General features: G+C 49.1%; 1 protein-coding gene across 3 annotated transcripts in view; it reads right to left on the bottom strand.

Annotated features, from left to right (window-relative positions):
• The window catches only part of IGSF9B (immunoglobulin superfamily member 9B), a 158,536-nt gene that overhangs the window by 106,524 nt on the left and 24,783 nt on the right, over positions 1-27,229 (bottom strand). For all 3 annotated transcript variants that reach the window (XM_063943611.1, XM_063943612.1, XM_063943613.1), the window contains exon 2: positions 5,532-5,729. In XM_063943611.1, the coding sequence (XP_063799681.1) occupies positions 5,532-5,729 (198 nt within the window). The remainder of the gene's footprint in view (positions 1-5,531; positions 5,730-27,229) is intronic.

The raw sequence follows: 27,229 nt of genomic DNA, 5'->3' as shown, positions 1-27,229 counted from the left end.
CCACTCCCCACAGTATAATGGTCCAAGTCCCCCCTCTCCCCACAGTACAACTGGCAGTCCCTGTCTCCCCACAGTATAATAGCCAAAGCTCCCCTCTCCCCACAGTATAATAGCCAAGGCTCCCCTCTCCCCACAGTATAATAGCCAAGGCTCCCCTCTCCCCACAGTATAATAGCCAAGGCTCCCCTCTCGCCACAGTATAATAGCCAGGGCTCCCCTCTCCCCACAGTACAACGGGCAGTCCCCGTCTCCCCACAGTATAACGGGCAGTCCCTGGCTCGCTAAGGCTCACCTCTCCCCACAATACAACGGGCAGTCCCTGTCTCCCCACAGTATAACGGCCAGTCCCTGTCTCGCTAAGGCTCCCCTCTTCCCACAGTACAACGGGCAGTCCCTGTCTCCCCACAGTATAATAGCCAAAGCTCCCCTCTCCCCACAGTATAATAGCCATGGCTCCCCTCTCGCCACAGTATAACTAGCAGTTCCTGTCTCCCCACAGTATAACGGGCAGTCCCTGTCTCGCTAAGGCTCCCCTCTTCCCACAGTATAACGGGCAGTCCCTGTCTCCCCACAGTATAACGGGCAGTCCCTGTCTCGCTAAGGCTCCCCTCTCCCCACAGCATAACGGGCAGCCCCTGTCTCGCTATGGCTTCCCTCTCCCCACAGTACAACAGGCAGTCCCAGTCTCGCTAAGGCTCCCCTCTTCCCACAGTACAACAGGCAGTCCCTGTCTCCCCACAGTATAATAGCCAAGGCTCCCCTCTCCCCACAGTATAATTAGCAGTCCCTGTCTCCCCACAGTATAACTGTCCAATTCCCCCTTCTCCCCACAGTATAATGGGCAGTCCCTGTCTCCCTACAGTATAATAGCCAGGGCTCCCCTCTCGCCACAGTACAACGGGCAGTCCCTGTCTCGCTAAGGCTCACCTCTCCCCACAATACAACGGGCAGTCCCAGTCTCCCCACAGTATAACAGGCAGTCCCTGTCTCGCTAAGGCTCACCTCTCCACACAGTACAACGGGCAGTCCCTGTCTCGCTAAGGCTTCCCTCTCCCCACAGTATAACGGCAGTCCCTATCTCGCTAAGACTCCCTTCTCCCCACAGTATAACGGCAGTCCCTATCTCGCTAAGACTCCCTTCTCCCCACAGTATAACGGGCAGTCCCCGTCTCCCTACAGTATAATAGCCAGGGCTCCCCTCTCCCCACAGTACAACGGGCAGTCCCTGTCTCGCTAAGGCTTCCCTCTTCCCACAGTACAACAGGCAGTCCCTGTCTCCCCACAGTATAACGGGCAGTCCCTGTTTCCCCACAGTATAACGGGCAGTCCCTGTCTCCCCACAGTATAACGGGCAGTCCCTGTCTCCCCACAGTATAACGGGCAGTCCCTGTCTCCCCACAGTATAATAGCCAAGGCTCCCCTCTCCCCACAGTATAACTAGCAGTCCCTGTCTCCCCACAGTATAACTGTCCAATACCCCCTTCTCCCCACAGTATAATGGGCAGTCCCTGTCTCCCTACAGTATAATAACCAAGGTCCCCCTCTCCCCACAGTATAATGGGCAGTCCCTGTCTCCCTACAGTATAATAACCAAGGTCCCCTCTCCCCACAGTATAAATGGGCAGTCCCACTCTGCCCACAGTATAACAGCCAGGGTCCCAGTGTAACAGCTAGGGTTCCCCCTTACACACAGAACAGCCAGTCTATCTCCCCACGGTATAACAGCAAGGGCCTCCCCCACCCCACAGTGTAACGGCCATGTCCCCCCTCTACCCACAGTATAATGGCAAGGATCCTTCCTCACCCCTCTATATAACAGGCATTCCCCCCTCCCGCACCTCCTCCAAACTGTATTGTCAGGGCTGTTCCCCACAATTTAATGACCATGGTCCCCCTCTCCCCAAAGTATAACAAACAGCAATCCTCTCCACAGTATAAAGGCCAGGGTCCCTCCTTTCCCTTTTATATTACAGCCAGGGTCCCTCCTTTCCCTTCTATATTACAGCCAGGGTCCCTCCTTTCCCTTCTATATTACAGCCAGGGTCCCTCCTTTCCCTTCTATATTACAGCCAGGGTCCCTCCTTTCCTTTCTATTTTACAGCCAGGGTCCCTCCTTTCCCTTCTATATTACAGCCAGGGTCCCTCCTTTCCCTTCTATATTACAGCCAGGGTCCCTCCTTTCCCTTCTATATTACAGCCAGGGTCCCTCCTTTCCCTTCTACATTACAGCCAGGGTCCCTCCTTTCCCTTCTATATTACAGCCAGGGTCCCTCCTTTCCCTTCTATATTACAGCCAGGGTCCCTCCTTTCCCTTCTATATTATAGCCAGGGTCCCTCCTTTCCCTTCTATATTACAGCCAGGGTCCCTCCTTTCCCTTCTATATTACAGCCAGGGTCCCTCCTTTCCCTTCTATATTACAGCCAGGGTCCCTCCTTTCCCTTCTATATTACAGCCAGTGTCCCTCCTTTCCCTTCTATATTACATCCAGGGTCCCTCCTTTCCTTTCTATATTACAGCCAGGGTCCCTCCTTTCCCTTCTATATTACATCCAGGGTCCCTCCTTTCCTTTCTATATTACAGCCAGGGTCCCTCCTTTCCCTTCTATATTACAGCCAGGGTCCCTCCTTTCCCTTCTATATTACAGCTAGGATCCCTCCTTTCCCTTCTATATTACAGCCAGGGTCCCTCCTTTCCCTTCTATATTACAGCCAGGGTCCTCCCTTTCCCTTCTATATTACAGCCAGGGTCCCTTCTTTCCCTTCTATATTACAGCCAGGGTCCCTCCTTTCCCTTCTATATTACAGCCAGGGTCCCTCCTTTCCCTTCTATATTACAGCCAGGGTCCCTCCTTTCCCTTCTATATTACAGCTAGCGTCCCTCCTTTCCCTTCTATATTACAGCCAGGGTCCCTCCTTTCCCTTCTATATTACAGCCAGGGTCCCTCCTTTCCCTTCTATATTACAGCCAGGGTCCCTCCTTTCCCTTCTATATTACAGCCAGGGTCCCTCCTTTCCATTCTATATTACAGCCAGGGTCCCCCCTTTCCCTTCTATATTACAGCCAGGATCCCTCCTTTCCCTTCTATATTACAGCCAGGGTCCCTCCTTTCCATTCTATATTACAGCCAGGGTCCCTCCTTTCCCTTCTATATTACAGCCAGGGTCCCTCCTTTCCTTCTATATTACAGCCAGGGTCCCTCCTTTCGCTTCTATATTACAGCCAGGGTCCCTCCTTTCCCTTCTATATTACAGCCAGGGTCCCTCCTTTCCCTTCTATATTACAGCCAGGGTCCCCCTCTACCCCACAGTAATATCCTATAAAATATGACTTCTATTTGGAGAGCAGTATAACAGGGTTGATCTCACACTGCCTGCGTTGTTTCAAATGGAAATGGGGATGTGTGTTTTCTTTGACGGAACATCCTGTTACTTAGACCACAAGATATAATATTGCTCAAACTACTGGTATTTATTGATTTATGAATTTCACACCTTCCATAGAGACACAGAATTCTCCACTCTCCGGCTGCAGTTCCTGCGTGTGCGGATTGGTGGAATGTTACATGTAGACTTGGCTGACAGCCTACAGCAGGGGTGGCCAACCAGTCAGTGACAAAGAGCCAAAAAACCTTGTTAGGTACGTGAAACAGCCGACGGCACACATGCAAAAATGGAATGTGGCCTTGTGCCTGCTAGACCACGTCCCTGGTATAAAATACATTGAAAAAGCCAAAACGACATAAAATAAATTTTTAACACCAGATCCACTGAAAAAGCAACTTTCACATAAAATAACTGAAAAAGCCAGATTCACATAATAAACTTCAGCTCCCCTATGTGTCACTCCAGCCAGCTACCCCATGTTTCACTCCTGCTAACACCCTCCTATGTCACTCCAGCCAGCTCTCCGTGAGTCACTCCTGCCAGCACCCCCGTGTCACCTCAGCAACTCTCCCATGTGTCACTACTGCCAGGACCCTGCTGTGTCACCTCAGCCAGCTCTCCCATGTGTCACTCCTGCTACCACCCTCCTATGTCACTCCAGCAGCTCTTCCATGTGTCACTCCTGCTACCACCCTCCTATGTCACTCCAGCCAGCTCTCCCATGTGTCACTCCTGCTAACACCCTCCTATATCACTCCAGCCAGCTCTCCCATGTGTCACTCCTGCTACCACCCTCCTATGTCACTCCAGCCAGTTCTTCCACATGTCACTACTTCCAGCACCCTCCTGTGTCATTCCAGCCAGCTCCACCTTGTGTCAAACTAGCCCACCCTCGTGTATCACTACAGCCCCCCCACCAACTCGTGCCATTGCAGCAGCCCCTTTTATGTCCTCTGTTTTCAAGTGGGTGTCTCACCTCTAATATCTGGCTCCTTCAGTTTTCAGTTTGTAGTGCTGCTGTGTGTCTGGCTGGAGTGCAGCGGTTTCTGTATCTGTTGTGGTCACATGCTTTAGAGTGTTGGGAGCCACATTTGAATTAAGATATATATATATATATATATATATATATAGGTAGCAAACTGTGTAACAAACAGCGGCACTCAGAGACTGACACAGCGTGAATAAAGTGCTGGTGCTTTTAATTCATGGCTGGTAACTCCAACGTTTCGGGGCGCGCAAGCCCCTTTTTCAAGGTGAGCCAAATACAAAAGTGTATTTGTACTTTTGTATTTGGCTCACCTTGAAAAAGGGGCTTGCGCGCCCCGAAACGTTGGAGTTACCAGCCATGAATTAAAAGCACCAGCACTTTATTCACGCTGTGTCAGTCTCTGAGTGCCGCTGTTTGTTACACAGTTTGCTACCTGCATTAATTCCTCCAGATGGCACCTGAGCAACATATCCATCGCTAGGAGAGTGCCGATCCGACAATTGCAAGTATATATATATATATATATACATATACGCACACATATACAGTACATACATACATAGGTCGGGTCTCCGTTATCTGAAATATTCCGAAAGCCGGAATATCCCGGAGCTGTAGTGACATCATGACGTCCTGCAACGTCATGACGTCACTACTACTGTGACCAATGTCTGGCGGTGGGGGAGTGGCTTTGCAGCTAGTCCCTTGCCACATAGTGCATGCCAATCCCCGCTGACCCCTGCAATGACCGCCGGACCCCCGCTGACCTCACCGCGGACCCCCGTTGCCCCTCCCAGAGCCCCGCATTGACAGCCGGACCACCTGTGACGACTTCTGGACCCCTCTCCGGACCAGGTAATCCATTATCCGGAAAAATCCCATATCCGGAATGCTCCTGGTCCCGAGCATTCCGGATATGGGATACTCGACCTGTATATATATATGCTGCTCCCTCTCCCTTTTTCCACCCCCCTCCCCTCCCCCATGCCTTTCATTGTTCTTATGTGTTCCACAAGGAAAATAAATGGGGGTCAATTGCAAGAGGAAAACAAAGAGAGCAGAAGTTCTGCTTGTGGAAGGACCGAGTGGGAGAGGCTAAATGATCGTCCAATAGGTAAAGAAATGACATTACAGCCTGAGGTCCCTAACCAATCCGTACCTGCATATTCTGGGTCCACGTGAGGAGGATAGAACCCAAACTTGATGAAGATGGGAATGGGTACGCCAAACTTAAACCATTCAACAACGTAGGGAGGAGGCTGCGTAGTAAGCGGATGTATCACATTGCACCCCAGAATGACACTCTCTCCTGCACGTGCCGTCACGAACTGCGGCTCCTCCCGTGAGGCCCCCACACCTGCAAGACAAGGATCAGAATCTCATATGCAGACAGACGGCTGAGGCTACAAAGGAAAGAAGAACATATTAAACACATGAGAAGACCTGTGGACAGATCAGCCGCAGTGGTTTAGTGGTTAGCATTGCTGCCTCTGGCTGCTCCGGTTTCCTCCCACAACTACAGTATACTGGTAGGTTAACTGGCTGACAACATAAGTGATCCCTAGTATGGGGTATATTCAATGAGAGTCGGAAACTGCCATCTTGTCGGAAAGACGTCAGTTTCCGACTGATTTAGGTTGGAAGGGGTTCTGACCTATTCAATAGGGGCAGTTTTTTTCTGACAAGTTGGGAATGCCCGACTTGTCGAAAAACACGCCGATCCGCGTGCTTCTGTCATAGTAGCCCACCGCACCACTCCCCCGTCTCCTTCACCTCAATTGGACTTTTTTAAAGTCGGATTTAGCCCCATTTCCGACATTCTCAATCAGACTTTAAAAAAAGTCGGATTGAGGTGAGAAGATGGGGGAGCTGTGCAGCGGGCTACGAGGAGCGGTGCGGCGGGCTACGAGGAGCGGGGCTGGCAGGTACCTTATGACGGCCATCCCCCGGCCAAGCACCTCTCTCCCTGCAGTGCGGCACTGGGCTACACTACCGTGATGTGCGGCTCCAGCAGCTCCCTGTGTTCTCACACACGGAGAGCTGCTGACAGCCGAACAGACACCGGTCAAATCCGACAGTCGGATTTGGACACTTTACTGAATAGGGGTTGTCGGATTCACTTCGACAAATGCATGTCGGAATGGATCCGACTCTTATTGAATATACCCCTATATATGTGTGTCCGTGTGGTAGGGAATATAAGAAGTCATTCAGAGCCAGCCGCTGTTGGGGCACACAGCACAGTTTGCCAGTGTGCGGACCTGCACATTGCGGTCGCATCCCCGATATATGCGACCGCAGTGTGATTGACAGTGGTGGGCGTTTTTGGGGCCGCAACGTGGTGTTGGGGGGGTGTAGCGGGACAAAAGTGCGAACGCCTCAGGAGGCAGCCTCACACATGCTGGGCGGCCTTCCCCTGTGCTGGCTGGCCCCCAGCATGTGCAGAGAGGAGCGCAGATCCGGCTACGTGTGCAGCCATCTGTGTTCATCTCTGAATAACCCCCAATAACCCCCCATGTAAACTCCACTGGGGCAGGGGCTGATATGACTGATACACTCTCTGTAATGTGTGTGTACGGTACATGTGGTAGGGAATATAGAGTGTAAGCTCCACTGGGACAGGGACTGATATACAGTATATGACTGAAATGTTCTCTGTAATAGCCTTGTGTGATATACAGTATGTGCTCTATATAAATAACTGATTAAACATTAAATACAATGAAAAGGTTTATATAAAGCATATTTAAGATAAAGTAATAAATAAATAAATACTGAAGTGGGGAACAAAGAAGGCACGTGCACGTTTTGTAGGTGTGAGGAATCATATAAACACTTATTGCCAGTACAGATATACACAGCGATTCAGTGACAATACACATTGTTTTAGCAGTGGCGGCTCCGGAGGTGGGGCTGCAGCTCAGTTCAAAAATCATATAGGGGAACCGCACCAACTGCCATTTCAAACGGACTCACTGGCAGTTGGTGCGGCTCCCCTATTTGAATTTTGAACTGAGCTGCAGCCCCTCCTCTGAAGCCGCCCGTGGATGTTAGTCTTTACCTTATACAGGCATCAGTGACTTAGGGCGGGATGTACTAACCTCCGCCGCAGCGTTAAGTTACATTTTCTCCGCGATCTCATCTAACCGCTCCACTGGCCGCCGCTTCCCCTTAGCTCCCCCATGTGCTTTCTCTCCCCTCTCCCTCCCCATCACCATAGCGGCCACTGAAGTTCTCATATTGCTGCGCTCCCCCAGGCCGTTGGCGCATGCGCACATCTCAACAGGTCCAACAAGCCTGTGTGCGCATGCCCGGAAAACCAGTGAGGTGTGCGCATGCGCTAACGGCCGGGGGGGGGGCGCAGCGATGAGAACTTCAATGGCCGCTGCGGTGATGGGGAGGGAGAGGAGAGAGAAAGCACATGGGGGAGCTAAGGGGAAGCGGCGGCCAGCGGAGCGGTTAGACGAGATCGCGGAGAAAACGTAACTTAACGCTGCGGCGGAGGTTAGTACATGCCGCCCTTAGGGGTCTATTTAGTAAGTCTTGGAAGGAGATAAAGGACCAGCCAATCAGCTCCTAACTGTCATTTTTAAACCCAGCCTGTAACATGGCAGTTAGGAGCTGATTGGCTGGTCATGTATCTCCGTCCACTTTATCCCCATTCAAGGCCTAGTAAATAGACCCCTAAGAGCCTGGATGCAGCTGCATTTGATATAGCGTCCGCCATCAGTACGTCAGGTGCGAGACAGCGTGCGACAGAGAGTAGAAACCCTGAGACGCCCAGTTTTTGTGACCGTGGACAGTGCAACTGTGATGGCAGCTCTGCACAGTCTACCATCGGCCTGCCAGCAACATTTGCTACAAGGCACAGTTCGTACTGCTCAGTGATCCCATACCAAATAAGGCCTCTGAGTCTGGGAACCATCATTTGGTTCTGTTCACGGACGCACCCATGATGCTGCCATAACGCACCCAGGAATGCCATGGTTATCTGCCACAAGCTATAATACAAGCGACTCCATAGGCAACTGCGATGGTCAGGGGAATGCATGCTCCATAGGGTTTTCTGGAATTTTTGCACATGCGCAGTTGCAAAAAAAACGGGAAAAAAAAAAAAAAACTAACCTTGATGTTAAGCCTGATGTTTATGCACATTTCTTATGTTTTTGGATGTCACTTGCAGTGCTCTAAATTACGCTGCGTGATTGGTGGCATGTCGGACGCAGCTTTACTGGTTTCAGCAGCATGAATTTCCCGGCCATCCTACTGTAAGTAACCCGAGGGTTTATCACATGACCGATGTTCATGTAGATCTGAGGCTGCACGCAGTCCATGCGTGGCTACAATTTCTCAGCAAAAATATGCAAACGTCAGCTGAAGTGTTGCTCTTGTGTATGGACTGGCCAGCCCCGAGACGCCCACTTGCTCAAACGTGCTGGTGGCTCCGATCACTCCACCATCATCCCAACACGGAATCCTCCAGCAGCCCCTGCCTGGCACACAGCCTCCCTTGTATAACTTCCTTCCAATATGGCCACTGGGGCTGCGAGAAAGAACGCAAATGCATGCCCGCGACACATCCCCTTTTCACGATCACTTTAGGTCGTCTCCCAGTCTCCACCCTGAAACGCCCAGGCATCGGCTCAAGTCATAGCAATGCCATACACAAATGCATACGCCAACCACTTGCTAATTTGCCCATTGCCTAGACTTTTTGCGCCGCGCAGTAGAAAGTAATCGCTCATCTCTGCAGACATCACGTGCACCATTGCATCAGGCCTGTTGTGAGCAAAGCAATCATGTTGTGATAGGTAAATAACCAAGAGGGTCATTCCGACCTGATCGCACGCTAGCTATTTTTTGCAGCGCTGCGACCAGGTCAAAACTCTGCAAAACTGCGCATGCGTATGCACCGCAATGCGCAGGTGCGTCGTACGGGTACAAAGCGGATTGGTGCTGGGCGATGGATTTAACAAGAATCCATTCGCACAGCCGATCACAGGAAGAGGGCGTTTATGGGTGTCAACTGACCGTTTTCAGGGAGGGGTTGGAAAAACGCAGGCGAGTCCAAGCGTTTGCAAGGCGGGTGCCTGACGTAACTTCCGGGACTGGATAGGCTGAAGTGATCGCAGCGGCTGAGTAAGTCCAGAGCTACTCAGAAACTGCACACAACTTTTTTGTACCGCTCGGCTGCACAAGCGGTCGCACACTTGCAAAGAGAAAATACACTCCCACATAGGCGGCGACTATCTGATCGCAGCGCTGCAAAAAATAGCTAGCGAGCGATCAACTCGGAATGACTCCCCATATATATATGAATAAGCCTAGACACTATCCCCTGATGCTCTCAGCTTTGATAATTACTAAGGGTCTTAAGAGACAACGAAGTCTAAATGAGTCACCTTACCTAATGTCTTTCATGCAGCATTACATTATCCAACAAACTCTACACAGAACGGATACTTTAAGTAGCAGACTGGCATTACAGAACACATTGAGTAATCGGTTCTACTGCATGTGTGTGGTTTAATTAATGGCAGTGCGGATTGTGCAGAAGTGACTCAATCTCCCTTCTCCCCCTGGTGCTGAAAAGGGAGTGATATCAGCTCAGCGTGCTTTGCTACCCCAGAATTCCTTGGAAATCTTGAGTACCAGATGCAAAACTGCTAATAGGGGACATTTGGGATAAATGGACCACCGTCACCGCTCCGGCTCCGCATTGAGAGCTGCCAGATGGCTGATTGGTCCCTGCTTAACAGCAGCACCCATCTCCTATCTGCAGGAATGCATACCACTCAGAGGCGGCAGATCGGTGCTCCCCCTTGAGCAGGACCGCACAATGCAGTCCAGTGCCTTGCATACAGGTGGCGGTGTGGAAGAGGGTGGCAGGATGGGGGAGGGGGGGGGGGGGGGGAATGATTAATTCAAAGCGGAGGAATCTTCCAAATGCATTTGGAGGAGATTCAGCTCTCACTGACAGGCTGTAGTGCGCAACTGTAGTCAGTCAAGACAAACAGAGCACCCGGGCTGAACAGCTTTCTATAAGGAAGCAGGGAACCCTTAGTCTCAGGCAAAGTACAGCACAGACTTAATGCCAGGGTGAAGCTTAGCAAAAAGATGCTGGTTCCTGTGGGTGAGGCTGGACAAGCTGTGTTAGCGAATGCAGGGTACACTCTTGAACGATGCATTGTTTGTTTGAGCAATACGATATAACTGCAGAGGATCACCAGGTGTGTACACCCAGTATGTCCGTTAATGACGTCGTCCGTCGACATACTGTATCAGGCCGGCCCTGCAGGACAGCTGATAACATATCTGAAAGATATACTGGTGCTTATGCATGTGTGTACGGGCGACCCACCGGCGTCCCACACATGCTGGGACTGTAGACCCTGAAATCACAACTGGGCGAACAAATTTAATTGCCAACCCAGTTGTGATGTCAGGCCCGACATATCGAGTGGCCGATTAGCAAATGTGTATATGTTACCTAATCGGCCCCTCGGTCGGCCACTTTGTCTGTTAAGTGTGTACAGGTAGCAAGCTTTTGTACTACAATCGCCAAAATGCAGCCATTTTGTTTTTGTTGCTATAATGACGACTAAAGCAGACTTGTAATGACTGCCAACATAACTGACCTTTTTGACCTTGTGTTACAGAGAAGCCTAACTAATAGCTATAGAATGGCACTTTATGGGCGATCCCGCCCATAATGGAGCCTGAGATTGCCAGAGCCTGCGGGTTGCCGGACGATCTCTGACCTTTTTGTAAAGGGGCAAACACTAACGAGGCAAAACCATGCTTTGTAAGTGATTGCCCCTTTAAAAAACCTCTATAGGCCGGCATCCCACAACCCTGGGGAGATATCGGCCTCCATTGCATCCCACAGCATATATTTCATTTGCTTCCTCCTTACCTAAGTTTTTAATGATACCATAATCAGCTGCTGGAGGCGTTATACTCGTCTTAGGTGTTAGGGGAAGATCATTTACCTTACAGAATAACCTGTTACTGTTAGACCTTAAAGCATTTATTTCAATATGAGAAATTAAGAGCATCTGGACCTAAAAGATCCAAATTTAGGGGGTAATTCAGACCTGATCACTGCTGTGCGTTTTTGCACAGCGTGCGATCAAATCTGAACTGCGTATAAACAGCAATGCGCAGGCACGACGGACTGCAGCAACGGGGATCACCGTCAGCGGCGGGATTGTGCGAAGGATCCATTTGCACGGGCGTTCGCAAGGAGATTGACTGGAAGAGGGCATTTGTGGGTGTCAACTGACCGTTTTCAGGGAGTGTCCGGGAAAATGTAGGCGGGACCAAGTGTTTGAAGGGAAGGTGTCTGACGTCAGCTCCGGCCCCAATCAGCCTGATGTGATCGCAGCGACTGAGTAAGTCCTGGGTTGTGCAGAGACTGCACAAAATCAGTTTGTGCAGCTCTGCTACACATGCGTTCGCACACCTGCACAGGTAAAATACACTCCCCCTGTAGGCGGCGACTATCTGATCGCAGGGCTGCAAAAAACGCTGCCTAGCGATCGGGTCTGAATTACCCCCCTTAGACTGTAATTCTGCTGACATAGATGAAGGCTACACACAATACACAAGATGTCAGAATGTATACACTCACTGAGGTAAATTTACTAAGGTGGGAGTTCTATTTAAGATGGGATGTTGCCCATAGCAACCAATCTGATTCCAGGTATTATCTCCTAGAAGGTGCTAGATAAATGAGAAGTTGAATCTGATTGGTTGTTATGGGCAACATCCCATCTTAAATAGAACTCCCATCTTAGTAAATTTACCCCACTGAATGCTTACGGATTGTATATCACCCCCTCCTCACGTTCAGCTGCCCATTATGTTCAAAGGCTAAACCCAAATGACCCAGATGCAGGAGCCAGAAGTATTCCTAACTCCCTACATCTCCTAACGCTGTTGTATGTGCCAAGGTAAAACCAACAGAGGGCACCATACGAAGTACAAGACATTTATTTACTGACGTACTCACACCCAAGTCTGTTTCTTTCCATTACTAACCTGCAGTATAACTGTAATGGAGCTGTCTCCACTATGACCAATCCTAGCTGTGTATTTATGATGACCACCAAGCAATTTCTACTGCTGCAAAGGCCCTGGGCACTAGGGTGCAGCGTCGACACTGGGTCTGGCTAAAAATAACTGAGTTGCTGCAGATCCTGCCCAGCAATAAACATATGGATATTCCTGGAAGAGGGTTGCAGAGCCTTGTTCTCTGCCCCTGCTCTGCATGCAGTGCAGGGTCACTAGAGTCTACACCTTAGTCTGACCTGCACTCCACAGCTACCTTTAGCCAATAGGTCACCGGTGTGCCAAACACAGCCTGGCAGAAGGGCACAGGCGTATTCACCAGCCTGTACTGTTAATACTAACGCACATATGCTAATCTGCATAGCAAAGATGCACTTAATTGATATATGCAATGTGTGCTGAGGAGGGAACTGCAGGAATACAGAGATGCTCTAGTTCCATCTAGTCTCCCCTGTGCCTTTCTCTGGCAGGAAACAGATTTTTTTAAAGCAACGCTCTGCTGCTTTTTACAGCTGCAATGGGGCAACATGAGGAATCTTCCAGAGATTAGGTCTGCATTATCTGAATTAATGTCTCTTCAGCCATGCAAGACAGCCATGATGCACAGAAAACAAAAGTGGGATAATTAACGGCGGGAACGGGCTGCTGAGGTGAAAACGTGAGTGGATTCCCTGCAGTGGTGAAGAGGTTAATGGGAACTAGGAAGCTCGTTTCTCCTCTTTGAGTCTGTAGCTTGCGCTGCCCGCAAGCAATCGGATTGGCTGCCGATGACATCACTAGCTCTAGGGAGAGACATCAGTGGATATTCCTGACACACAGAAGATAGCCAGAAATGGGTGGGGGGATGTGGGTGACCCCCGAGTGACAACTACTGACAAATTAAGACCCTAGCAACCTCTATCACCAGGAGGGCAGCTGTCTATGCATCAATTTAAATGTATTTTTCTCTGAGTGGATTATGTCATACTATCACAGGTGTGTGTGTGTGTGTGTGTGTGTGTGTGTGTGTGTGTGTGTGTGTGTGTGTGTGTGTGTGTGTGTGTGTGTGTGTGTGTGTGTGTGTGTGTGTGTGTGTGTGTGTGTGTGTGTGTGTGTGTGTGTGTGTGTATTTCTGTATTAATGGCTTGTACAGCACAGGCACATTATACTGTACCATAAATACATAGGTATCTGCAATAAAACATGCTTTGTTTATTCGGCAGAATCTTTCACACCTAATCCCCCACCCCCATCCCCCCCTCTCTCTGAGGATCACTCCCCACCATTCGCATTAAGTCTAAGAGAAGATGTCAGAATATTACATCTCCACACCCTTAAACAACTGGCACGACGTAGCAGCGCTGGCCGCTCTAGAGACATGAAACCGTGTAGCAGGACCAGGCAGATAAATAATGCATGACCCTGGGAGATGGAGTCACAGGTAGGTCTCAGGTCCTGAGAGACTGCAAGCCACACAGTGTTATCGAGACAGCACACCGATCTGATAGGAGAGGAATGTGAAGAAATCTCTCTCTGTCACAGCTAAACATTGAGAGATGCAATTTAGAGATAGGGGGGTAAATTTACTAAGCTCCCGATTTTGACCGAGATGCCGTTTTTTCATCAAAGTGTCATCTCGGTAATTTACTAAGCAATAATCACGGCAGTGATGAGGGCATTCGTAATTTTTTGCAAGTCCAAGAAAAAAATTACGAATGAATACACCATCGGTCAAAACGCGGCTGTTTAAGTATGAATCTCGGTCATTTACTAAGAAGTGCAAAGCAAAAAAAAAACAAACACTGCCGTGAAAAATTACAACTCGTAAAAAAGTGCTAAAAAAAAACAGACCTGCTTTTTTTTTCCATGATTGGATAGGCATGAAGGGATCCATGAGATCCGTGCATGTATATCAGTGGGAAGGGGTGGGAAAGTTGTTATTTTATTTAAAAAAATTGCGTGGGGTCCCCCCTCCTAAGCATAACCAGCCTCGGGCTCTTTGAGCCAATCCTGGTTGCAGAAATATGGGGAAAAAATTGACAGGGGTTCCCCCATATTTAAGCAACCAGCATCGGGCTCTGCGCCTGGTCCTGGTTCCAAAAATACGGGGGACAAAAAGAGTAGGGGTCCCCCGTATTTTTAAAACCAGCACCGGGCTCCACTAGCTGGACAGATAATGCCACAGCCGGGGGTCACTTTGATATAGTGCCCTGCGGCCGTGGCATCAAAAATCCAACTAGTCACCCCTGGCCGGGGTACCCTGGGGGAGTGGGGACTCCTTCAATCAAGGGGTCCCCCCCCCCAGCCACCCAAGGGCCAGGGGTGAAGCCCGAGGCTGTCCCCCCCCATCCAATGGGCTGCGGATGGGGAGGCTGATAGCCTTTTGTGATAATGAAAAGATATTGTTTTTAGTAGCAGTACTACAAGGCCCAGCAAGCCTCCCCCGCATGCTGGTACTTGGAGAACCACAAGTACCAGCATGCGATGGAAAAACGGGCCCGCTGGTACCTGTAGTACTACTACTAAAAAAATACCCAAAAAAAGACAAGACACACACACCGTGAAAGTAAAGATTTATTACATACATGCACACAAACATACATACATACTTACCTTATGTTCACACGCAGGTCGGTCCTCTTCTCCAGTAGAATCCAAGGGGTACCTGTTGAATAAATTCTACTCACCAGATCGCGGGTCCCAGGGTCCTCGGGGCATCCATTTGTAATCCACGTACTTGCATAAAATAAGAAAACGGAAAGCCGAGCCACGAACTGAAAGGGGCCCCATGTTTTCACATGGGACTCCTTTCCCCGAATGCCAGAAACCCACTCTGACTGATGTCTAAGTGGGTTTCTTCAGCCAATCATGGAGCGCCACGTTGTAGCACTCTCCTGATCGGCTGTGTGCTCCTGTACTGTATGACAGGCAGCACACGGCAGTGTTACAATGTAGCGCCTATGCGCTCCATTGTAACCAATGGTGGGAACTTTCTGCCCTGCGGTTGACCTAAAGTGACGTCACCGCTGAGCAGAAAGTTCCCACCATTGGTTACAATGGAGCGCATAGGCGCTACATTGTAACACTGCCGTGTGCCGCCTGTCACTCAGTACAGGAGCACACAGCCGATCAGGAGAGTGCTACAACGTGGCAACCCCTGATTGGCTGAAGAAACCCACTTAGACATCAGTCAGAGTGGGTTTCTGGCATTCGGGCATGTTTGTGTGCATGTATGTAATAAATCTTTACTTTCACGGTGTGTGTGTCTTGTCTTTTTTTGGGTATTTTTTTAGTAGTAGTACTACAGGTACCAGCGGGCCCGTTTTTCCATCGCATGCTGGTACTTGTGGTTCTCCAAGTACCAGCATGCGGGGGAGGCTTGCTGGGCCTTGTAGTACTGCTACTAAAAACAATATCTTTTCATTATCACAAAAGGCTATCAGCCTCCCCATCCGCAGCCCATTGGATGGGGGGGGACAGCCTCGGGCTTCACCCCTGGCCCTTGGGTGGCTGGGGGGGGGGGACCCCTTGATTGAAGGGGTCCCCACTCCCCCAGGGTACCCCGGCCAGGGGTGACTAGTTGGATATTTGATGCCACGGCCGCAGGGCACTATATAAAAGTGACCCCCGGCTGTGGCATTATCTGTCCAGCTAGTGGAGCCCGGTGCTGGTTTTAAAAATACGGGGGACCCCTACTCTTTTTGTCCCCCGTATTTTTGGAACCAGGACCAGGCGCAGAGCCCGATGCTGGTTGCTTAAATATGGGGGAACCCCTGTCATTTTTTCCCCCATATTTCTGCAACCAGGATCGGCTCAAAGAGCCCGAGGCTGGTTATGCTTAGGAGGGGGGACCCCACGCAATTTTTTGGGGGGATTTTACAGTGTTTAATTTAAAAAAAAAATGAACCCCAGCACGGATCACACAGATCCGGCCGAGATTCATTGTAAAAAAGTCGGCAGTGTTTTGCTAATCACTGCCGTAAAAATAAAAATAAAAACACGAATGACATCGACATCGGAACAAAAGAAAAACCCGAATACGACAGCTTAGTAAATCCATCGTAACAAATTCAAAAAGTTGCAGTTTTACACTTTCGATGTCATTCGTGATTGAACTTTGACCTGAAACGGGAAAATACGAATCTTAGTAAATTTACCCCAGGGAGTCTATGGTACCCAAAGGCGAATCTATCCAGAGAGACATCATTAGTCACTGTGTGTGCTTCTAATCTTAGGGGACCTGACCTATTGCACGGTCTGAACCTGGTGGAAAATAATGCAGTGTTGTGTTAGCAGCTTTTCCAGGCCCCATTGTACAGTATCTGAGCAGGGATTCTGCAGAGGAGCTGTCCCGGGTCCTGAGGGTGCTGAACGGATAACATATAAAGGGAATATAGAGGAGTAACTGCACGCCTCAATCCATGACTTATACAGCCAGGAGCGGGCGCTGCCAGTAGGCAAACATGGTTATTCCTGAAGTGCCAACAGCTAGGGGGCACCTAAAACACCAAATGAGTGACGTAATGTGGGATGGTTCTGTATTTCACTACATTTTATTGCATAGCCCATATTTGCGAGCAGGGCCTTCCTACCTCTAATGACCTCTATGACTGTTGGTTATTAACCAGTTTTGTCTGATCATTGTGTCCAGTTGTAAAGCGCAAAGGAATTTGCTGCGATATATAAGAAACGGTTAATAAATAAATAATATTTTGCCTTATTAGTAACACTGTAAAGGCGTTCTCTCTCTCGAGTATAAATAATTGTGAATATAATTTATCATTGTCACTGTCAAGCGGCATCTTCTCGTTATCATTGGGTATTCACATTTCAGCTTCATGTACTCCTGACGCGGGAATATTGCTCGGCTGCCAGCTGCGTGTATGTGGAGATGTAAAGAGCGTTTTTTTTTTGTGGCCAAATTTTTGTGTGCAATTTCATGGCACGCAATAAGGTCAAAAACTAAACGCCCAGATATGTGTCAATAACATACGCTTCCCTGTCAGACAGCCACCCAACCCATTATTACCCCACACGGATTACGTCTTCATTATTTGAAGCGCTGGAGGTTTATCCAGTGAGCACTATACGCTGAATAAAGAACATGCAAAGTGGTCCAGTTTCAAAACATTTGAAAGTAATGAAAACGCTTTATATATGTTGGATTATAAGGATGGGTGGGCATTTCCCATCAAGCGGAATAGCTGAGCTGAAGTGGAGCGTTATGGGGAGTAATTAAGTAACAACACCCTGCAGCACATATTACAATGCCTCTTTACAACATGCCCTAATTATTAGCTGCACCTATAAAATGCCAAATTATGGGGCCCCCATTTAACAAAATATATAATAACTTTATGCCCATCTACACAAACTGCAGCACCCTTCAAACCCTTTTGAGGTGTATGCTGATGACACGTATTTGCATAATGTATTACATGGCCCAGATAAAGCTGTGATTACATCTGTTTTGTTATTTTACAAGCTGTGAGATTTAGCAGTTTCATAAATTAACCCATAGACATCAGTTGTATTCCTCCTCTGTAGAGTATCTGTAAAACAAAAGGATTTACCCCATTACTGCCAACCAGAAGACATGAAGGTCTACACATGTCTATCAAACATTGATTGCGTTGGCAGTTTGGAAACCAATGCACAGCGACAGCAATTTTGCCTTCCAAGACACCCGGTTTCTTATGCAGCAATTAGGAGGGGGCAAATCCAATCTGCCTGAGATATTTGGCAATGTGCAGTGGTTTCTAAACCCCTACATAACTTGCGGGTTAGCCAAATCCACGTATATTAGGGGAACTGCCACTAGCAATGTACTAAAACAACCCTCCCACAATCTTCGTTTAAATGGCCATCTACCAGAATTGGCCCTGATCCTCGGTGGGTGGGGCGGCACTCTGCTAGGGATGGCTGGCCCGATCCAAAGCTGTAATTGGTCCCTCCCGGTATCCCTGGCCAGTGAGCGACGGGGAAATAAAAATAAGAATTTACTTACCGATAATTCTATTTCTCGGAGTCCGTAGTGGATGCTGGGGTTCCTGAAAGGACCATGGGGAATAGCGGCTCCGCAGGAGACAGGGCACAAAAGTAAAGCTTTTACAGGTCAGGTGGTGTGTACTGGCTCCTCCCCCTATGACCCTCCTCCAGACTCCAGTTAGGTACTGTGCCCGGACGAGCGTACACAATAAGGGAGGATTTTGAATCCCGGGTAAGACTCATACCAGCCACACCAATCACACCGTACAACTTGTGATCTAAACCCAGTTAACAGTATGATAACAGAGGAGCCTCTGAAAGATGGCTTCCTAAACAATAACCCGAATTAGTTAACAATAACTATGTACAAGTATTGCAGATAATCCGCACTTGGGATGGGCGCCCAGCATCCACTACGGACTCCGAGAAATAGAATTATCGGTAAGTAAATTCTTATTTTCTCTATCGTCCTAAGTGGATGCTGGGGTTCCTGAAAGGACCATGGGGATTATACCAAAGCTCCCAAACGGGCGGGAGAGTGCGGATGACTCTGCAGCACCGAATGAGAGAACTCCAGGTCCTCCTTTGCCAGGGTATCAAATTTGCAAAAATTTACAAACGTGTTCTCCCCTGACCACGTAGCTGCTCGGCAGAGTTGTAATGCCGAGACCCCTCGGGCAGCCGCCCAAGATGAGCCCACCTTCCTTGCGGAATGGGCCTTAACAGATTTAGGCTGTGGCAGGCCTGCCACAGAATGTACAAGTTGAATTTTGTTACAAATCCAACGAGCAATCGACTGCTTAGAAGCAGGTGCACCCAACTTGTTGGGTGCATACAGTATAAACAGCGAGTCAGATTTTCTGACTCCAGCCGTCCTTTAAATGTATATTTTTAAGGCTCTGACAACGTCCAACAACTTGGAGTCCTTCAAGTCGTCTGTAGCCGCAGGCACTACAATAGGCTGGTTCAGGTGAAACGCTGATACCACCTTAGGGAGAAAATGCGGACGCGTCCGCAGCTCTGCCCTATGTCGAATGGAAAATTAAATAAGTGCTTTTATAAAACAAAGCCGCCAGTTCAGATACTCTCCCGGCCGAAGCCAGGGCCAGTAACATAGTCACTTTCCATGTGAGATATTTCAAATCCACATTCTTTAGTGGTTCAAACCAATTGGATTTGAGGAAATCTAAAACTACATTTAGATCCCACGGTGCCACCTTAGGCACCACAGGAGGCTGTATATGCAGTACTCCTTTGATAAAAATCTGGACCTCAGGGACCGAGGCCAATTCTTTTTGGAAGAATATTGATAGGGCCGAAATTTGAACCTTAATAGATCCCAATTTGAGACCCATAGACAATCCTGATTGCAGGAAATGTAGAAAAACGACCCAGTTGAAATTCCTCCATCGGAGCACTCTGCTGCTCGCACCACGCAACATATTTTCGCCCAATACGGCGATAATGCTTCGCGGTGACTTCCTACCTTGCCTTTATCAAGGTAGGAATGACTTCTTCTGGAATGCCTTTTCCTTTTAGGATCTGGCATTCAAACGCCATGCCGTCAAACGCAGCCGCGGTAAGTCTTGAAAAAGACAAGGACCCTGCTGAAGCAGGTCCCTTCTCAGAAGTAGAGGCCACGGATCGTCCGTGACCATCTCTTGAAGTTCCGGGTACCAAGTCCTTCTTGGCCAATCCGGAGCCACTAGTCTTACTCCTCTTTGCCGTATAATCCTCAATACCTTTGGTATGAGAGGCAGAGGAGGAAACACATATACCGACTGGTACACCCAAGGTGTTACCAGCGCGTCCACAGCAATTGCCTGCGGATCTCTTGACCTGGCGCAATACCTGTCCAGTGTTTTGTTGAGGCGAGACGCCATCATGTCCACCATTGGTTTTACCCAACGGTTTAATAGCATGTGGAAAACTTCTGGATGAAGTCCCCACTCTCCCGGGTGAAGGTCGTGTCTGCTGAGGAAGTCTGCTTCCCAGTTGTCCACGCCCGGGATGAATACTGCTGACAGTGCTATCACGTGATTCTCCGCCCAGCGAAGGATCCTGGCAGCTTCTGCCATTGCCCTCCTGCTTCTTGTGCCGCCCTGTCTGTTTACATGGGCGACTGCCGTGATGTTGTCCGACTGGATCAACACCGGTCTTCCTTGAAGCAGAGGTTCCGCCTGGCTTAGAGCATTGTAGATTGCTCTTAGTTCCAGAATGCTTATGTGAAGAGACTTTTTCAGGCTCGACCACACTCCCTGGAAATTTTTTCCCTGTGTGACTGCTCCCCAGCCTCTCAGGCTGGCATCCGTGGTCACCAGGATCCAATCCTGCATGCCGAATCTGCGGCCCTCCAATAGATGAGCCTCCTGCAACCACCACAGAAGGGATACCCTTGTCCTCGGCGACAGGGTTATCCGCAGGTGCATCTGAAGATGCGACCCTGACCATTTGTCCAGCAGATCCCTTTGCATGGAATCTGCCGAAAGGGATTGCTTCGTAAGAAGCTACCATTTTTTCCCAGGACTCTTGTGCATTGATGTACAGACACCTTTCCTGGTTTTAGGAGGTTCCTGACCAGGTCAGATAACTCCTTGGCTTTTTCTTCGGGAAGAAAAACCTTTTTCTGAACTGTGTCCAGAATCATCCCCAGGAACAGCAGACGAGTTGTCGGCATTAATTGGGATTTTGGAATATTCAGAATCCATCCGTGCTGCTTTAGCACCTCTTGAGATAGTGCTAAACCCATCTCTAGCTGTTCTCTGGACCTTGCCCTTATTAGGAGATCGTCCAAGTATGGGATAATTAATACGCCTTTTCTTCGAAGAAGAAATATTATCTCGGCCATTACCTTTGTAAAGACCCGAGGTGCCGTGGGCAAACCAAACGGCAGCGTCTGAAACTGATAGTGACAGTTTTGTACAACGAACCTGAGGTACCCCTGGTGTGAGGGGTAATTGGAACGTGGAGATACGCATCCTTGATGTCCAAGGATACCATAAAGTCCCCTTCTTCCAGGTTCGCTATCACTGCTCTGAGTGACTCCATCTTGAACTTGAACTTCTTTATGTACAGGTTCAAGGACTTCAGATTTAGAATAGGCCTTACCGAGCCATCCGGCTTCGGTACCCCAAAAAAAGAGTGGAATAATACCCCTTCCCTTGTTGTAGAAGAGGTACCTTGACTATCACCTGCTGAGAATACAGCTTGTGAATGGCTTCCAAAACCGTCTCCCTTTCTGAGGGGGACGTTGGTAAAGCAGACTTCAGGAAACGGCGAGGTGGCTCTGTCTCTAATTTCAACCTGTACCCCTGAGATATTATCTGCAGGATCCAGGGATTTACCTGCGAGTGAGCCCACTGCGCGCTGTAATTCTTGAGACGACCGCCTACCGCCCCCGAGTCCGCTTGCGAAGCCCCAGCGTCATGCTGAGGCTTTTGTAGAAGCCGGGGAGGGCTTCTGTTCCTGGGAAGGAGCTGCCTGTTGCTGTCTCTTCCCTCGTCCTCTGCCTCGTGGCAGATATGAATAGCCCTTTGCTCTCTTATTTTTAAAGGAACGAAAGGGCTGCGGTTGAAAGGTCGGTGCCTTTTTCTGTTGGAGAGTGACTTGAGGTAGAAAGGTGGATTTCCCGGCCGTAGCCGTGGCCACCAAATCCGATAGACCGACCCCAAATAACTCCTCTACGCATCGCCTGTCCACTGTCGTGTCCATAAAGCTCTTCTGGCCGAAATGGACATAGCACTTACCCGTGATGCCAGTGTGCAGATATCTCTCTGTGCATCACGCATATAAAGAAATGCATCCTTTATTTGTTCTAACGACAGTAAAATATTGTCCCTGTCCAGGGTATCAATATTTTCGATCAGGGACTCTGACCAAACTACCCCAGCACTGCACATCCAGGCAGTCGCAATAGTTGGTCGTAGTATAACACCTGCATGTGTGTATATACCTTTTTGGATATTTTCCATCCTCCTATCTGATGGATCTTTAAGTGCGGCCGTCTCAGGAGAGGGTAACGCCACTTGTTTTGATAAGCGTGTTAGCGCTTTGTCCACCCTAGGAGGTGTTTCCCAGCGCTCCCTAACCTCTGGCGGGAAAGGGTATAAAGCCAATAACTTCTTTGAAATTAGCAGTTTTTTATCGGGGCACCCCACGCTTCATCACACACGTCATTTAATTCTTCTGATTCGGTAAAAACTACTGGTAGTTTTTTCACACCCCACATAATACCCTGTTTAGTGGTACCTGTAGTATCAGCTAAATGTAACATCTCCTTTATTGCCAAAATCATATAACGTGTGGCCCTACTGGAAAATACGGTTGATTCGTCACCTTCACCACCGGAATCAGTGCCTGTGTCTGGGTCTGTGTCGACCGACTGAGGCAAGGGGCGTTTTACAGCCCCTGACGGTGTTTGAGGCGCCTGGGCAGGCACTAATTGAGTGTCCGGCCGCCTCATGTCGGCAAACGACTGCTTAAGCGAGTTGACGCTATCCCGTAATTCCACAAATAAGGCATCCATTCTGGTGTCGACCCCCTAGGAGGTGACATCCTCATATTTGGCAATTGCTCCGCCTCCACACCAATAACGTCCTCATACATGTCGACACACACGTACCGACACACAGCAGACACACAGGGAATGCTCTATACGAAGACAGGACCCACTAGCCCTTTGGGGAGACAGAGGGAGAGTCTGCCAGCACACACCAAAAAGCGCTATATATGACAGGGATAGCCTTATGATTAAGTGCTCCCTTATAGCTGCTTTTATATTAATATATATAGCCATTTATTTTGCCCCCCCTCTCGGTTATACCCTGTTTCTGTAGTGCAGTGCAGGGGAGAGACCTGGGAGCCTTCCTGACCAGCGGAGCTGTGACAGAAAATGGCGCCGTGTGCTGAGGAGATAGGCCCCGCCCCTTTTCCGGCGGGCTCGTCTCCCGCTATTTAGTACATTTAGGCAGGGGTAAATATCTCCATATAGCCTCTGGGGCTATATGTGAGGTATTTTTAGCCTTTTTAAAGGTTTTCATTTGCCTCCCAGGGCGCCCCCCCCCCAGCGCCCTGCACCCTCAGTGACTGCCGTGTGAAGTGTGCTGAGAGGAAAATGGCGCACAGCTGCAGTGCTGTGCGCTACCTTAAGAAGACTGCAGGAGTCTTCAGCCGCCGATTCTGGACCTTTTCTTGCTTCAGCATCTGTGAGGGGGCCGGCGGCGTGGCTCCGGTGACCATCCAGGCTGTACCTGTGATCGTCCCTCTGGAGCTTCATGTCCAGTAGCCAAGAAGCCAATCCATCCTGCACGCAGGTGAGTTCACTTCTTCTCCCCTCTGTCCCTCGTTGCAGTGATCCTGTTGCCAGCAGGAATCACTGTAAAATAAAAAACCTAAGCTAAACTCTCTAAGCAGCTCTTTATGAGAGCCACCTAGAATTGCACCCTTCTCGGCCGGGCACAAAAATCTAACTGGAGTCTGGAGGAGGGTCATAGGGGGAGGAGCCAGTACACACCACCTGACCTGTAAAAGCTTTACTTTTGTGCCCTGTCTCCTGCGGAGCCGCTATTCCCCATGGTCCTTTCAGGAACCCCAGCATCCACTTAGGACGATAGAGAAATAAAGACTAGAACCCAGTGTCTTGCTCCTGGTATCTGTTTGGATGGTCGACCATTTTAAGGTTGAAAGTCATTAGGTCGACCACTATTGGTCAACATTGACATGGTCGACACATTAAAATGGTCAACACGTGACAGGTCGACACAAAAAAAAGTCATGTCGACCTTTTCAACAATAGATTTTTAAATTTTTCATACTTTACCATCCACGTGGACTACGACTGGGAACGGTAACCTGTGCCGAGCGTAACGGTTGCGGAGCGAGGCACCTTGCCCGCAACATGGCGAGCGAAGCAAGCCATGCAAGTGGACGCGGTACACTAATTAGGGTTCCTGGTCATGTTACAGAAAAAATGACACCAAAAAGAGTTCAAAAATCCATGTCGACCTTTTCATGTGTCAACCTGTCATGTGTCGACTATGTGTCCATGTTGACCATGTCAATGTCTACCAATAGTGGTCGACCTAATCACTGTCGACCTTAACATGGTCGAACCATTCATACCGGAACCCTTGCTCCCGGCCTGCTCTTCTGTGAGGACATGAACCTTCCTATGAAGAAGACATATGGCCAGGGAGTCCGCATAAGGTTCTCCCGTGCTGCAGCCTCTGCGGGAGGGGGAGGGGGGGGGGGGGGGGCCTACAAATTGTACATAACAGACACTCAGTGGGGCAGATGTATTAACCTGGAGAAGGCATAAGGAAGTGATAAACCAGTGATATGTGCAAGGTGATAAAGGCACCGGCCAATCAGATCCAATATGTAAATTAACAGTTAGGATCTGATTGGCTGGTGCATTATCACCTTGCACTTAACACTGCTTTATCACTTCCTTATGCCTTCTCCAGGTTACTACATCTGCCCCAGAAGATGAGAGATAACGGACCTATCAGTGTGATAAAGGTTAACACATTGCACCCTACTGTGACTGCCACGCCCTTGCACCTGCCCTGCTGCTGACGACAATAGGTAGCTGCATTTATCAATAATATTACAAAAAGATATAGTGGAGGTTCTTCCCATATAACAGACTGGCAGCACAAAAATGAGGCTTTGTAAATGCAATTAAGCTTTACATGTGCTCATTAGCATATATGCCCCTTTAAAACTATAACATTGTCAAAACACCGACTTAATGATAAGAATAATTTCTCACTCGATTCTTGGCCCCGCGATGGAAAGTGATAGACTGTTAGAAAGAAGTTTCAAGATGTTTTGTATCAATACATGTGTGCGAGTGGGTGTGCATGTGGGTGGATGCCTGTATGATATCTGCCAAACACCCATCTCACCCAGTCCAGGCTGTTTACTACCACTGAGAGACGACAATTTAAACAAGATAGCTATAAAAATCCTCCATAGTTGCTAAAAACAGATTTTATTTACTAGAGGAGTAGAGAAGGGGGAACAATCATTCGGTGGGACGGAAAGCTGGCGGAGACAGCGGACACGGAAACTCGGGAAAAGCAGAATACCGAATGATCCCACTTTGCATATACCAACAGTAGCAAACTACAGTTTATAGGCCATCTATAGCTTTCCAGATCTACCTGCTATTATTCATCATTGTATCTCTTCTAGCTGACTGAATCGTACGCTTGCCTTCATTCTAGATCCTCCTTTTCAAGAGATCCAGAGTTATAGGTCTGAGTGACAATTGCAGCGGGCCTGGTGGCTGTGCTCCAAGTTACACTGTGCTGAGATCAGATAGACGCCGCCCAGAGGGAGTGAAAGTTCTCCCCGTGCAAGTGTGCGATTGCAGTTATACGTTGTGCGAAAATCCCCCTCAGTCAGCGGACAGCTGCAAAACCGTTCGCATCACACTCACCATCTAATGTTTCTCCCATTCTGTGCAGTATGTGCAGTCTGTGCGCAGCGCAATACTAACTCCTCCAGTGCGATAGAAACAGGCTGATCGGGTCCGGAGCCGACGTCACACATCCGCCCCGAAGACGTTTGGGAACGTCTGCGTTTTTCCAGACACTCCCAGAAAAGGTTCACTTACCACCCACAGAGGACCTTCCTGTCAATCATCTTGCAAACAGCCGTGCAATCGGAATTTTCGAAACCATCCTGTGGCTGCTGCCCGTCGCGCATGCGCATTGCGGTGCTTACACATGCGCAGTAGTTCGATAATCGCCCGCCGTGTGAAAACGCACAGCAGCGATCAGGTCTGAATCAGGGCCAATGTGACTTATGTCATGTTCCCGTATCCCGCCCATTGGTGAAGCGGTAGGCATCCAAGTGCATGGCTTACATTCCCAGAGGTCCTGGAGAACTCTCCACAACAATCCAGGTGAGTAGGAAAGTATAAACTAAGAACAAGTTCATGTTGTCAGACTTTCACTCTTTAGTGCAACACAAACCCAATCAGAAGGACAATGGGGGTTATTCCGACCCGTTCGCACGCAGCGGTTTGTCGCTGCGGTGCGAACGGGTCTGGAATGCGCATGCGCAATGGCCGCACTGTGCGCGCGCATCGTTGCCCGGCGACAGGGGTCGCCGGGTTACGTCGCGTCCAACGAAGAAAGCGATCGCAGAGAGGACCGCAAGAAGATTGACAGAAAGAAGGCGTTCCTGGGCGGATCCAGACCGTTTGGAGCCGTTTTCGGGGAGTGGAGAAGAAAACGCAGGCGTGTCCAGGAGAACGGAGGGCGGATGTCTGACGTCAAAGCCGTCCCCAGCATCGCAGGGATCGTCGTACAGGGTAAGTATGTCCAGGGCTAGTCTTGTTCTGCTTAAATTTTTTTTTAGCTTAGAGGGCTGCACAAGCGATCGCAGCCCTGCTAAGCTAAAATACACTCCTACGTGGACTAGTGATTGCAGCAGCAAAAAGTTGCTGGCTGCGATCAACTCGGAATGACCACCAATATACCGTGGTACAGTATATTAACGTACAGGCCACCATCTCCCGATAGTTACAGCTCACAAAACAGATGCCTCCTCTGGGGTGCCTCGACGTCACAGGTCCTATATTAGACAGGCTACAGTCCTATGAATACTGGTTCCGCTCCCTCAATGATATGTTTAGAAAACAAGTTTAAATGGAACCATAGTTGTAAGTACTGTACAATAAACCTTTCCATAGACTGTTAAATACACGGGTCAGCGTGTGCAGGGAACGGTCCTTTGCTGTGTATCTCTATTTATGAACAGTATATAAGGTTAGCTTTGGCAAGCATACAGAAGGAGAAGGACTGT

The sequence above is a fragment of the Pseudophryne corroboree genome, chromosome 10 (assembly GCF_028390025.1).
Source record: "Pseudophryne corroboree isolate aPseCor3 chromosome 10, aPseCor3.hap2, whole genome shotgun sequence".
NCBI lineage: Eukaryota > Metazoa > Chordata > Amphibia > Anura > Myobatrachidae > Pseudophryne > Pseudophryne corroboree.
This window is presented reverse-complemented; position numbering and strand designations above follow the sequence as displayed.